Source organism: Pieris napi, chromosome 15, assembly GCF_905475465.1.
Source record: "Pieris napi chromosome 15, ilPieNapi1.2, whole genome shotgun sequence".
Lineage (NCBI taxonomy): Eukaryota > Metazoa > Arthropoda > Insecta > Lepidoptera > Pieridae > Pieris > Pieris napi.
The window spans coordinates 10,859,660-10,875,040 of NC_062248.1; the positions used below are offsets into that span (position 1 = coordinate 10,859,660).

A 15,381-nucleotide genomic window follows, 5' to 3' on the forward strand; every position below is an offset into this window, starting at 1 on the left:
TTTTCGAGGATTCCTACAAAAAAATAATACGTTTGTGTACTATTATTTTTGAGAGCTTTGCTTACTTTTGCTGACAAGATGAAGGGGGGGGGGGGGATAAATTGCATTAAATCTGCTTACTATTAACTTTTTTTTTACTACGAATTAATTTTTGACATTGCCCGATGTTTCGGAGTATAGCGAAATATTGCGATACTTGAACGAGCTATAACTGTCAAAATACATTATATATTTTTTAATTTCGGTTTTTTGAACACATTTATAAAGTCAATATTTTTCTACAATATATTTTTCCATAAAATTCCAGAATTTTCTTTACGTTTTCCTAATTAAATTATATTCCGACTCGAAAACAGTCCAAGTCCAACAAAAATGATGATTTTTGAGTTACTACTGCAGTTGACAGTTATTTGAAATATTTTTTTTTAATATTACATCTTATTTAACTTTCGCTCTCAATATTTCAGGTCGATACTAGACACATCTTGGTGGATAGCGAGCGCGATAGATAGCGGTGTGAGTGTGTGCGTGCACTGTAGCGACGGGTGGGACCGCACTGCGCAAGTGTGTTCGCTGGCCGCTGTTTGCCTCGAACCGCACTACCGGACTATTAATGGATACCAGGTGAGAGAACCATTAATGGTCAAAAAAAAGTGCGTGCGTACAAAGTACACATGTCAGAAGTGAAATTTCTTTGGCAAACGGAAAAACGGAAACGAAAAAGGAAGATATGTTAGGAATTTAATTGTCATTAAAATATTAAAAGTGTCGAAAATTAATACAAATTATATTTTTTTTTAAATTTATTTCTTCGATGTTAAAAACACGTTAAAAACACACACAATTTGTCATTTAAGATTTAAATAAACTATTTTGCATAAAATATAAAGTACTAATATTTCATAAATTTTCCGGAAGTCCGTTCCAGCGGCTTCGGCCGTCCATGTTTTATCTCTGCCCCTTCCAATAAGGCTGTATTCTGGTGAAACACGTTTATATATGACAAGAAGGAATTATTGATATTAAAAAACTATATAAACTTGCAGGCATTAATAGAGAAGGACTGGTTATCCTTCGGTCACAAGTTCACATCCCGGTGTAGTCACGTGGCGGGAGACCCGAGAGAACGATCGCCGGTGTTCACGCAATTGCTGGATTGTACGTGGCAGCTTTTACGACAAATTCCTGAGGTAAACAGTTTTATGAACCCTCTTACGTTAAAAGTACCTGTGTCAGGGCTCCCAGATCTTCCATAACTAACTAAATACTTAGTTACATTTAAAAATAAAATTTGTTAAAATTTATTAGTAAGTGTGTGAGTGAATGAGTGAGTGTATGGGTGCATGTGAGTGAATGCGTAAGTGTGTGGGTGCATGTGAGCGAATGAGTGAGTGTGTAGGTGCATGTGAGTGAATGCGTATTAGTGTGTGGGTGCATGTGAGTGAATGCGTATTAGTGTGTGGGTGCATGTGAGTGTATAAGTGAGTGTGTGGGTGCATGTGAATGAATAAGTGTAATGGGTAAACTATAAATATGTGATCTCAAAAGCGAAAGATTTAAATTAAAAAAATAATTAAAAAGTTATCTCTAGCTTTTACTGCTTGTACTAATGAACATATTGTTTTTTTAGGCTTTCCAATTCAACGAACGGTTTTTAATTACTCTACATGATCATGCGCACGCTTGTCAATATGGAACCTTTGTTGGGAATTGTGAAAAGGATAGAAGAGATCTTAGGTATCGGTATAGTTATCTTTTGACATACTTTTACTGACTTATGTCAGTATGTTTGTGACAATTGTTTTTAAATTTGTAATTGTCAACGCTAGCATGTTTTTGTATGAAAAAAGCGTTTCCGTACATACGAACACACATATAGAATAAAAAAATATTATCTGTGTCTATTTAATTATTGTTCTCGAACATTCTGTTTTTGGTTGGCAATAAAAGCAACAAAAACATAGAAAATGTTCTATGATTAATTACGAAACTTTATTTTATTATTTTAAAGTTACCTTGACTATATATAAAAGTTCTAACTAATCTTGTAGAGAAAATATATTTTTCAGATTATCCGAGCGCACCTTCTCTCTATGGGGTTACATGGCGAGTCACCTGAACGAGTACAAGAATCCTTTATACAGTCCCAAGGCCCATCCGGATATTTTGAAACCCGATCTGTCTGCCCAAAGTATCAGGTAATATTAAAAAAAAAGTTATTTAATATATTTTGAGAATGCACAGTGCACAGCCGTGATCGGAACGGTCAAAGGCTCTAGGTGCACTCAAGCCACTGGGGCAACACTGCTTTATCAGTATTTATTTAATATATGTATAATTATTTTATTTATAATGTAGTCCAATCTATACATAATATAAAAACGTTTTCCATGTTGGTAGTAATGTTTTCGTTTAATAACATATAATTCTCTCACACTAAGCAGTTGCGCCGCGGTAGGGTGTATACCCTGTATATATGCATTTCATGTGGGTGCATGTGAGTGACTTAGTAAGTGTGTGAGTGAATGAGTGAGTGTGTGGGTGCATGCGATGGCATCGGGAGCCGGGGAATGCCGTCGCTCGGGAACTTATGCAATTATAATTATTTATTTTATTTTATTTATGCAGTATTTTTTTTCTTTGATATTAATTCAATCTACCAAACTCAGACTAACCCGCCTATATAGTCTGTCTCACTCTAACGCGTACCGTCTGCACCGGCCGCGCTTACGCTACGTCACCGATCTCGTCAGAGAGATGTGAATACACAGTATGCGTTCTGTCCCACTCTGACGCGTATTGGCCGCACCTATATTACGTTTATTTTCGTTACGGAATTTCTTGATTCAGTCGCTGCACTCAAAGGCCGCGATAAAATCTATGCAATATGTAGCTTAATTTTTTAACGTGTGCCAAGTCTGTGCGTTCAAATCACGGCTGTGCACAAAAAGATTTTTGTCTATGGCCGCATTTAACAAGCGTTAGGAAACCGACATGCTTTAGACGAATGTTTTTATTAAATAATGTTCAAGTTTTTCCTTTTAACAGGTTCTGGAGCGGTATGTACTGCCGTCATGAGAGCGGTGTTCATCCACGGGAATCCCTTCCCGATCTCTTACCTGCTGCTGTAGAGCATTCGGCCGCCCTTCACCAGCATATAGACTATTTAGCTAAGGTAAAATATTGAGCATTTTATAAAGTACTGACATATATATATGTTCCTGGAGAATATATATGTATTGGCGGGATTACGAGCCTACGGGACAGCCCTAATAGGCAGTCGCCGCTATCCATTTTAATAGGTGCGTTGCCGGCCTGTGAGGAAGAGTTTTTAACAAATTTTAAACTTTAAATTATATTTAAGTGTTGATTATTAATAAGTGTGAGAAAATGAATTTTATTATCCTAATAGCGTTTTTCTTAGAGTAAATGATATTGGTCTTTATTTAAATAGGTAACACAATGTTGAATATTATGTTGACGTGGTTTGCCAACGTTTACTTTTAACCTACCTTATGCAGGAGGAAGTTTTTTTTTTAAATGGCTCTGGCACGATTTGTGCATTAGCCAGCGTCAAGTATAGGATTTTTTTTTTATAATTCGTGCTTGTCTTTAGAAATTCGACCGTGTCCTCCATGTACGGTTGAGGCATTCGCCCGGTACCGCACAACCCTCCCAAAGGCCGAGAACAAATTTAAATTAAAACTTGACCTCGAACCGGGAATCGAACCCGGTACCCCTCACCTAGCTGCCACTCAGGAGGAAGTTATGTATTTATGATTTTCAGCGAATAACGACATTCAAGAAGCTGCTGTCAAGTAAGAAAGACAAGAGTGAGACGTCCGTCAATTATCAAAATGGCAATTTGGAAACTGTCGAGATCGAAACGAGGACGGCTGGAATGCATATTGATAACAAGTAATTATTTTATTTATTCACACTGTTGCGCAAAAACGGTTTAGAAAACATTAAATAGAAAATTCAACGATTAAACATTGTTTTAACGTGTATAACTCAATTTTGTCACAACCATATTTCGGTTATTGATTTATTTATTTCGTAATCTTACTGCTAACATAAATTATACATAACAACCAACAATTATACTACACATATAGCCAAATATGGAATACGTAAATACAAAAAGATTTAGGAAAGAAAACAACAGTAAAAATTATTAACAAAACTAAGTAATACCTAATTCGGGTGTGTTGTGTGATGGTGTGAAAGTAAGGGTGTGTACATGAGGGTGAGTGTGGGGTATGCTCATGATGCAGGTGATTTATACAGTATATATATATATGTATTTATTTATTATTTTAATATTATTTTCATTATTATTTTCAATAAAGTTGTATTATTATTGACGTGACAACGTCTAATAAATCGATGAACGCCGACTGCACGCACGAAAAAGCATGACTGTTTGTCCCGTTACGCGCATTGTCTCGATATACTAATTGTAATTACGATTGTAATATTAAAAAAAAAAAAAAGTCAAAAGGCAAAAATCATTTAATCATATAGGTAACAATGTACACTTATGAACGTCTAAAAAGAAATGTATACGAAATGCTTCTAACTTAACATTTACCGCCAGTTCTCAAATCAAGGGCGTAGAACGGAAAAGAAGAACTGGCAAAAAACTCTCCGCCATTAAACCATGCTGCAACCACTACACCATGTTCCACATGACCTCTTAAGTAATAAATAATAATAAAATAAATTAAAAACAAAGACTTGTCCTCTATCAGCAGGAGGCATGGTGAAATAAGAGCAAGCACTTATATTCTCGTGGGAAAAACACGAAATTATTACTTCATCTGTTTTCAATTTCAACTTTGTAAATCAATTTTCAGTTAATGTTTGGCTATCGTGCTATATTACACGCTTTATATTAGCTTCACCTGCATGTATGTATGTAACCGACTCCTTCGGACTCGATTTTGACCCACTTTAAACTGACAGATTTTATTCAAATTTTGCGCACCTGTCAAAGATCGATGACAATGCAATAATCCGAAAAAAAAAAAATTTAACTAAAAAATAAAAAAAAAATAATAGTTTCAAAAACTAAAAAACACGCTTCTAAAGCACATCAAACTAAAAAGTGAAAAATAATTCCTAATTTAGGCTGAAAATGGTAATGAACAAAAAATACTGTTTTTTTTAGTTTTTTTAAACTATTATTTATTTAAACATATTTTTTTATTGATTCGTAAAATTAGCGTGAATTATATTCTACTTGTATGTGTATATGTTTTTATGTTATTTAGATTCATATACGAGTCAGGCGCCAATCTGTCAGAAATGGAGTGCGCAAACCATGATCATCCCCTCAAAGAGACTAAACCACAGAAACCCACCAATATACCACTTATAACTGAAGTAAGTAAATATTGCGCTGAATGGCTTGTGATGAACTTTCGTATGGAGGTAACAATTACAAGGACTTAAAACTTAAGTACTATTTATCTCTTTTCGTCACAACGTAAACACAATTCAACAGAAAGAGACGAAAGATTTAAGAACAATTTTTTTTATGATTGGACAATTCACACCAATTGACCTAGTCCCATGCTAAGCTGGTGAAGCTTGTGTTATGGGTACTAGCCAACGGATATACATACATATTATAGATAGATAGACATATAAATACATATTTAAACAACCTAAGCACAACACCAAATGCTCATCACATCGATGTTTGTCTCAGCCGGGGATCGAACCCGGGACCCATGGATTCGCAGTCAGGGGTACTAACCACTAGACCAATGAGCCGTCAAATTAGACCTAGTTTTTATGATCAACTATTTTATTAACATCCCGTCAACTATTTTCTGTTTTAGAAGCTAAAAAAAATACATATTAAGAAGGCATATGTAGTATGAACTTATTTATAAAATTTTAAAATAGTTTGTTATTTATGGTAAAATTATTTTTTCATATTTTCTTTTGTCTATGTTTAATATGTATTATTTTCTGATATGTATAGTAGCTATATAAATAAATATGAATCGCAAAATATGATGCAACACTTGAAGGCGGCTGGACCAATTCAAGATTTTTATTTATTCCTTGAACTCTGAGGAAGGTTTTTATGGAGACAAATTTAGTACTTACCTTTTTATTCTGGAAAAAGTTGGTATGTAGCTACTAAAAAGGTAAAGTAAAAATTACGGCGTAACGAAGCTCGCGGGGGCAGCTAAAATAAAATAATATTTATTTCAGAAGACAGATGACATGATCCCACCGAGTTTGTCAGCGTTGGAGGCAGAAATAAATTCAGTTGCCTTAGACTGGAAGAGTATTAAAAATGTCACCGAATGCAGTTGCTCTACGCCCTTGGACCATTTTAGTAGAAAGGTGAGAAATTTTATTTTATTGAAAAAAAAAAAACCGCTTCTACTCTTGTTGACAGAACCATAGTGCCACATACATTGATCGTCACAGGTGAAAAGGGTTTTGTCGGGATATTATAAAGGGTATTTCAACAAGAAGTTTGTTTTTCAATTGTGGCAACACCGAGAACGTGATAGTTTTGACATTTAGTTTTTGGCGGTATTCGTAGCAGGTGCTTTGGCAATTATTACAATGAATTCAATTTCGCTCGAAAATCGCATTAAAATAATTCAAATCCACTATAAAAATGGTGGTTCTGTTAAAGTTACATTTCGTAAAATTCGTGATATTTTCGGCCAGCATAATCGTCCTTCTGAGACCGCTGTTAAGAATTTGGTCGCGAAATTTGAGTCGACAGGCTCGGTACAAAATGTGCCAACACCAACACGTGTTCGACCGGGTCGTTCAACAGAAAACATCGCCGCCGTGAGCCACAGTGTTGAAGAAGATCAAAATTTGTCAATTTCACGACGTTCTCAACAATTGGGGTTATCCAAAAGCACAACATGGCGAATTTTGCGAAAGGATTTGGCTTTGAAGCCTTACAAGATTCAACTGGTGCAGGAATTAAAGCTGATCGACCATTCAAATCGCCGCAGATTCGCTCAGTTCATTCAGGAACAACCTGCTGGTTTTTCTGAAAAAATCATTTTTTCAGACGAAGCCCATTTTCATTTGTCAGGGTACGTCAACAAGCAAAATTGTCGCATTTGGGCTTCTGAAAATCCTAAAGCAATTATTGAGAAGGCTTTGCATACTCAACGTGTTACTGTGTGGTGCACTATGTGGTCTGGAGGCGTGATTGGGCCGTTTTTTTTCGAAGATGAGGCTGGAAATGCGGTAACAGTCAATGGATCACGGTATCGCGAGATGTTAACCACTAAATTTTGGCCTATTATTGATGACATGGATATCACTGAAATGTGGTTTCAACAGGACGGTGCCACATGTCACACAGCCAATGAAACGATCAATTTATTGCAAACCAAATTTCCCGAGCGCATAATTTCGCGAAATTCAGCTGTTAAGTGGCCAGCCAGATCGTGTGATTTAACACCACTGGATTATTTTTTGTGGGGCTATGTTAAAGACAGAGTCTATACGGAGCCAATCGAATCGATTGCAGCCTTAAAACTCAAAATCCGTGATGTCATTAACGAAATAGACCCTCCATTTTGCCAAAAAGTGATTAAATTTTTTTATGAAAGAATCAACATCTGTCAGCGTGGTCGTGGTGGACATTTGCCAGATATCATTTTTCATTCATAATTGCCAAACTTTTCTCTTTGTAATACAATAAAAAATTTATTCATTTTCCTCTAAATTCTTTGTTTTATTTTGTTTTAGAAAACAAAGTTCTTGTTGAAAAACCCTTTAAATGTTTAATTTGAATTTTTAAAGACCAAACTTAATTGAATATGAAATTCCACCCGTATCACCTCAACGTCCGTCGTTCCACAACTGAGCGTTTCATAAGTCAGTTTTTGCCGCGCACCACCACTTTGGGAAACCAGCTGCCCACTGAAGTATTTCCGAACCAATTCGACTTATGGTCTAAGATCCCGCTGCAGGATTGGTGCGCTCATCGACTATTTGTTTAAAACCAAATTTTTATGTTTATTTATAATTAAGAGAATATATATTTACTAGGGTGCCTATCAAAATTTGGCCGCCATTATTTTTAATTAAATTATTTTTAATTGATTTTTGGTAAAAAATTTCGTTCATTTATTATTTAAATAAAATAACGTCTACATCACGGTAATTAATATGAAGATTCTAAAAAATTACGGGTGCTGTTGCGCACCTGGCCGCACCTCTTTGCAGCCAGGTGTAAACAGATATGAATTGGCTGAATTTGTTGCAATTTTTAAATTTGTCATTTTGAAAAAAATTACATATTTTTTCGAGTATTTATTATAAGTCGTCTCTATTACTCCCCGGTGGTTGAGAACACTAACGTTCGACGCATGCGCAATGGCTTAAAAGCGTTGCACAGCCGACAATCGCTGTCCTCGTCTGACAAATGATGTTACGCGCTAACTCTATTTCACTCTACCTTAAATATTTATTATCTTTAACAGCCAGTAGCCCTTATTTGCGGCCAGATTTAATTAAGCAACTTTATATGATAATTAATAGAAAAAAATTAGCTTCAATTTGACATATAATTAATAAAAATAGGTTATAAACGTATAAATTTATCGAAATCATACCTGTTTACACCTGGCTGCAAAGAGGTGCGGCCAGGTGCGCAACGGCACCCGTGATTTTTTAGAATCTTCATATTAATTACCGTGATGGAGACGTTATTTTATTTAAATAATAAATGAACGAAATTTTTTACCAAAAATGAATTAAAAATAATTTAATTAAAAATAATGGCGGCCAAATTTTAATAGGCACCCTAGTAAATATATATTCTCTTAATTATAAATAAACATAAAAATTTGGTTTTAAATAAATAGTCGATGAGCGCACCAATCCTGCAGCGGGATCTCGTACTATTAGGGTCCTTCAAGAAAAGAGCGCTAATTTTTAAAAGGCCGGTGACGCACATCATCTATTTTATCTTTTTAAATTTTTATCATATCTATATTTGATATAATACTCTTGAATTGACGACTCATTGGTCTAGTGGTTTATATAATAATTAATATAAAAAAATCAGCCGCCTGTGCCTATCATCATGGATTCGCAGCCCCTGACTGCGAATCCATGGGTCCCGGGTTCGATCCCCGGCTGAGACGAACATCGATGTGATGAGCATTTGGTGTTGTGCTTCGGTCTTGGGTGTTTAAATATGTATTTATATGTCTATCTATCTATAATATGTATGTATATCCGGTGTATGCAATTGGTGTGAATTGTCTTTAAAAAAAAAATATTTCATAATATCAGCACCACTGTTGGGGCTGCGGCGGGTGCGTGTGTACTCGATGCGTGTCCCGTGCCCCTTTGCCTGCCCTCGCTGCCCCTGCCCCTGCGCCTCTCTGCGCAGCCTGTGCCCCTCCAACGCCGCACGCCTGTTAGTATATGTCTTATTTAAGAAGAAAAGAACAGTCTTGATACATTTTTATTTAATGTATATTTCCAAAGTGTCTATAAATTTATGTACTTTAAAAAATTCTCTATGCTAATAATATAAGAAAATTTGTATTTTTGTCGAGAATCGAACTCAAACACGACTGGACGATTTCTTAAGTAGTAAATACAATAAAATAGGAGAAACATAGACATTATATTTTCAAAATATATAAAAAAAATTATCCAGCCCGGAAAGGTTATGAAACAATAATTTAGTTAATTTTTTTCAGACATAAATCACCAAGAGCCCAAAAAGTGAGAAGAGCCATGATTTTGTCAATGCCAACACGAGACAACTGAAATGTGTACATAAGTTACTGTAAATCATTAAAAATTATGTCGTTTAATAATTATTGTTACGAAAATCAAAGATAATCTTGGATCAGGTGGAGAAAAAACCGTAATCACAGAATATGGTAAAAATTAAGAACCCAAAAATTCATTAAAAAAATCCTGTATTGGCGACTTAAATTTAGTGAAACTTCGCAATTTGGTTTAGGTTCTTATTTTCAGTAAATAGTGCTTATAGTCGTATTTTTAACTAGACGAAGTTAACTGACGTTTACGGTGTTGTCAGTTTTTAATGAAATAAAAATAGTGTTGTGACAAAGTAAAAACCCCTCAATTAATGATCGGTGATGGCACTAGTCGCCGCGCTGCGCTTTGTAATAAGACGTCAAAAAACTGATAATAGTTACATAGTACTAGTACCTAACTTATATCAGAGCACTTTTATACAATTTTGAAATAGAAATAATATTCTTTTATAGTTTGTAATGAATAACTATTCACACTCATTGTTCATTCATCTGATTGAACAAGAACTGAACGTATCACTATTACTTTAAATATGGCAACATTATATTACAAAGTGACATTAGCTACTGTCAGTTGGCTTCGTTTAATTAAAAATACGACTATAGTTATTTTTGTTAGGTTAAACCGAGCATTTTTGTAATTTTATGTTTAAGTTATTTGTATATTATGAAAATTGTAAATATTAGATGCATATTAAACACTACTACAATAAATATAGTTTTATTCATATACTTTACAATGGTTACGTAACTAAACAGATTTTGATACAATTTAAAATAACCAATCTATTGAAATATATAAATTAATTTAAAAAAAACAAACAAACTGGTTGTAGCGACACGGCCAATCTACGATTATAATCTGTATCTCTGTAATCTGGAAGTAATTCTGATGGCTTCATTTGAGCCAATCATTTGTTAGACTGACGGAGATCCTTCCTACAATCGTAGGAAGAGCAGCACCTTGTTAATAAAAGTGTGAGGGCATGGGACAGACTTGTCTTCTTCATTTATAGCTCAGCATGTGAACAGCCTACTTGCCCACGTTGTCTACACACACAGAAAACTACTCGTAATATCAGCAATAATTGCACTAAAATATAAAATTGATTGGTCTATTATAACTAACATCGTTAAAAATAACAAGCCAGTTAAAATTGCGTGTTAGACAGATTTTCAATTCAAACCGAGAAAATGCTTGCAATTATTGTTTTATATTTTTTTCGAATCGCAAGTTGTGGTGGTTCGGAAGTAGTTGGCGTGGAAACGGGAAGTATGAGAATAAATAATATTAACCAGGATACAAAATTGAAAGAGAATAATCTGGGTACAGTATTTTTCTTTGTTTATTTTATATCAAAATTCATCCCTCAAGAATCCCAAAATCATAGACACAGGTCTATGATCTTAAATTACGGATTCTGTGTTTCATATTTTATTGAAAGCAAAAAGGTGATCCTTATCTGACACAACACAATTATGGTTTTTACAACAAACTCCCAAACGAAATTAGAGAATTATCACTAAATAAATTCAAAGCCCTCGTTAAACGTAAATTAATCAATAAAGCTTTTTATAAATATGACGAATACTTAAATGATCCTAATCCTTGGGATTGATTTGCACCAGTTCAAACAATTTGTATGACTCAAAACTTAGCGATTAAAAAGAGTGGCGGAAAGTTTCTTGCCCGCTCTACGCCTTGACTTGCGAACTGGTAGTTAATGTAAATTTAACTTCTATTTTGCCGTTCATAAGTGTACTTGTTTACCTATATAAATAAAGATATTGTGAGTTTGAACCCGAGCCTAAGCCACGAACACTGAGATTGAGATTTTTTTTCCAACAGCTCGTTACAGAGAGCTGAAATTATTTCGTTTTCTGACATAGATATATGTATAAACTAAAAACAATTATACTAACGATATAGCCAAACATAGTTTAATGTTGACATGTTAAAGTTTATTAAAAATAATAGGAATAGATACAATCAAATCTCGGATAATTTAATAGTAAATAAAAACTGGCTTTTACTGTATAAATTTTCGTCTTCCGTAACTTAATTGTAGAAATGGCTTAGAAATTAGGAGATTATTATGACATTTGGGGTTTGATGTCTTCTTTAGATTCAGTAGTTTTTCCGAAACATGTTATTTAGTAAAAATATATGGTAACCCGACAGAAAAAGAACCAGGTTGGTCCTATAATCCTATACCAAACGAAGTCTCAAGACACGTCCAAGAATTCAAACGCAACATGTCTGAATGTTTGAAAGAGGTACAGAGGAATGATAAGAGGGAGATCAAAAGATTGTCACCAAAGATGGAGTCACCAGTACATGGCGAGTGCCTTATCGCTTGCGTACTTAAACGAAATGGTGTTATTGAGAACGGAAAAGTTGTAAAAGGTATATTATTAGTTTTATTCAGAAGTCTATCACAACGTAAATACAATTTGCCAGGAGTGAATGATTAATTAAATGCGACGAGACTTTATTTAAGGGCAAACAGGCACGACGCTGATGTTTAGTGATACCGCCGCCCATGGACAGTCGATGCCAGAGGGCTCGCGTGTGCGTTGCCGGCCTTTTAACTGGTATTTTTTCTTCTTGAAGGACCCCAAGTCGAATTAGTATTAGACTGAATGAAATAATATATTAAAAATTTGTTAATTTGGTGAAATATCTTTTTTAATGTAAATAATGATTGAAACTTTCTTAATAGATCTATAAGGCGATATTCATATCTAGTATAGAAGAGTTGCGCTGATAATGTCTGCTTAAACAACCAAAAAAGAGTTAATAAATCCAAGAGATAAATTCAAATCAAAAATTAGTTAATTTTTTTATTTTGACGTGATAACGTCTTTAAAATCGTTTTAGTCGGGTGACATGTTCAGAAACTTGTGTCACACCAAAACCTCACGAGCGCGATCGCAGGTATAACGAGAGAGAGACGGACCGATCTCCCGTCTCATCTCGAGCGCTGCCAGTCATTCCGTGAATGTATGAAGAAAAATGTACATCATAGTCGAATAAGTAAACTTGTCATTTTACACCCGAAATTTATCATCAAAAGTGTGAATAAAACGATAGATGTAATTTAAAATTTGAAAAAAATGTTATCTTCATTAATTCCTTACTTCCCAAAAACTTATATCACCAATAAGACGTTATCACGTAAAAATCTCGATCGTAAACCTACTTTACAAACAACCAATATTTTTTTATTAAATGATATTTGTATCTCCAATTGTGATTTTAACAGATAACCTTATTGGCCTAATCACCAAGTTTTATGCAAAGGAAGATAAATTAATAAAGAAGTTGGAGAGGAATATCGATAGATGCATAAATACAAGTATCAAAAGTAAAGATGAATGTTTGCTTGCATCCAATCTGAATCAATGTACCAATGACATAATGGCAAACAATAAACACATGATATCTATTTAATAAAAATGTATTAAGTAAAATTTATTTTTATTTTTTTTATAACGTCTTTGAATGTTTTTTCATCTCCCTCTCTTCTGTGTCAGTGCAGGAACATCTATAAAACAAAATATAGATATATAATATTGAATCTAAGTATACTTTACTATAAGCCTGAATATTATTCACCATACAAATTGTAAAAACAAATGATTGTGTCTGTTCTATGAAATTTAGAAATTCTTGATTCTTTTTTCATTAAAAAAGTATTTGCTGTCTTTAACTGCATAGTAATAAGCTAAGCCTAATTATTGTCAAAGTCTGGGATCTTATTTTAATCAAATTTGGCGCAGGAAAGTTTGCACCTGTGGTTTTTTTAAGGCAAGCCGACAGGAGGCTTACCTGATGTTAAGTAGCTAAACAAAAATAAATGATATAAAATTAAGGATAACAACTTATTTTCTCAGTACTATACCTACCTAGTCAGCTTTTCAGTTTTTCAAGATATTTCCAACATTATTTCGAATTAATGTATTCAGCTTCCTAATGAATTAATTTGGCTATTTTCATTTGCTTCCAAGAGTTTTAAAATCTCTTGACCTGCACATGTAGCGTCAATTGATCTCATAGCATTCAAACGCTCTGTGACGTGACGCCCAAAATACCAATAACTAGAGCACTCTGATGATGTTTTTAATGGAGCCATTGCAATTAATAAGTTGTCCAGTATGTCTTTACATTGTTTGAATTTCTTTTTAGTTTTCTTTTTGGGTCTATCAATATGCTGTCCTCTTTGGCGTATACTAATTAATGTTTCACTTAAATCTGGTTCTGGTTTTAAGCTGCTTTCAATAGCTGAATATTCCTGAAAAACAGTTATATTTTATATCTATTTAATAGTAGCTTAAATTCTATAGTATTTGGCATTTTTTCAAGGGTAGAGTTTAATAAAAGGATTAGATGGCCTTTCATTGAATGCTGTTGTTTTTACTATAAAAAAAAAATGTACTTCTATAATGCAATTTATACTGTTCTATTATATAAATAGAACATAGAAAGCAATATTTATTACACTACAGGAAAACATGCATTTTCAACTTTTAGAACATTTAAAATAAAATTTAAGTTAACTTTAAAACACTGATTTTCATATTAAATTACCTCATAAAAGCTGTCTTCACTTTTAGAAGGGTCTTTAAGAAATTGAAGGGGCTTCCATAGTGGCCAGCAAGGAGTGTACACTTCTTCAGGACATTTTGCTGTTTCCTGAGACTTTAGAACTTTTCTTAGATTGTGATTGAAAGTGCTTCTGATGTTCACCCAACGATCCCTTACCGATCTAGCTGCAAGTAAAAAAAATATTTCTTACAAAGGACACACGCTTGTTAAATCATCAGAAAAACATGTTTCTTATATAAAATATAGTCACATGGTTAAAGCCTTTAGGGTTTTATATTAAATAATTGTAATGAGCAGCTATCTTAAAGTGAAGGTGTTTATAAATAAGATAGTATTTAAAATCAGTACCTGTAAACCCAGGCCCTAGTATTGATGCGAACTCAGCATAGGCTTTATATTTCTGCTGAATGTGATGATTTGTGTTACCGATAGGCTTCCAAATAAATTCTTTTTGGCGGACGAATTCAACTAACTGTAATTCAAGTCTGCGCGTCCAGTAGCACGGCTTTCTGGGCATGATTTAAGATACTTTTTAATACTATAGTGTAGCTGTTTAATATCTTATACAGAATACTTCTATTATAAATCCAAATATTATGTCAGGCGACTATGTTATTTTTTTTAAAACTGAGTATCACATCATTTATTGCTATTACTATTTATTCACACAATGGAATACTTTTAAATAAAAATTAATAACAAAACAAATATAAACAAAAACGACTCTGATTTTGGATAAGGAATTGGCATTTGGCAATCCAACAAAATACAAGAAGGAAATTGGTCGATGCACAAAACATCACAAAATTCCTTGACAGTAGTCAATTACATTAGGAGTGTCAAAGTCTTTTTGGCGCCATCTTTTAAAATACAGCTAAACGATGAAGCTAATTTTTACTGTAAACTCACTATTAGAAGAAGCACTGATATAATAGTTTAATTTCTAATAAAATAGATGTCGTCGTA

The 15,381-nt window shown here is 33.8% G+C and overlaps 2 protein-coding genes across 3 annotated transcripts in view; one reads left to right on the forward strand and one right to left on the reverse strand.

Moving 5' to 3' along the window:
- The window catches only part of LOC125056424 (myotubularin-related protein 8), a 64,116-nt gene extending 54,271 nt beyond the window's left edge, over positions 1-9,845 (forward strand). For both annotated transcript variants that reach the window (XM_047659510.1, XM_047659509.1), the window contains exons 9-18: positions 468-624; positions 1,047-1,190; positions 1,631-1,737; positions 2,070-2,198; positions 3,049-3,175; positions 3,788-3,918; positions 5,277-5,388; positions 6,232-6,366; positions 9,304-9,430; positions 9,720-9,845. In XM_047659510.1, coding sequence (XP_047515466.1) covers positions 468-624; positions 1,047-1,190; positions 1,631-1,737; positions 2,070-2,198; positions 3,049-3,175; positions 3,788-3,918; positions 5,277-5,388; positions 6,232-6,366; positions 9,304-9,430; positions 9,720-9,748 — 1,198 coding nt within the window. In that variant the 3' untranslated portion in view covers positions 9,749-9,845. The remainder of the gene's footprint in view (positions 1-467; positions 625-1,046; positions 1,191-1,630; positions 1,738-2,069; positions 2,199-3,048; positions 3,176-3,787; positions 3,919-5,276; positions 5,389-6,231; positions 6,367-9,303; positions 9,431-9,719) is intronic.
- A 3,184-nt stretch (positions 9,846-13,029) lies between these two features.
- On the reverse strand, positions 13,030-15,129 carry LOC125056823. Its single transcript, XM_047660123.1, has 4 exons — positions 14,764-15,129; positions 14,398-14,579; positions 13,716-14,101; positions 13,030-13,354 (listed from the first exon to the last, which is right to left on the reverse strand). Exons 1-3 carry the CDS (start codon positions 14,930-14,932, stop codon positions 13,772-13,774), a joined length of 681 nt encoding a protein of 226 aa, XP_047516079.1. The 5' UTR covers positions 14,933-15,129; the 3' UTR covers positions 13,030-13,354; positions 13,716-13,771.
- Positions 15,130-15,381: the final 252 nt, after the last annotated feature.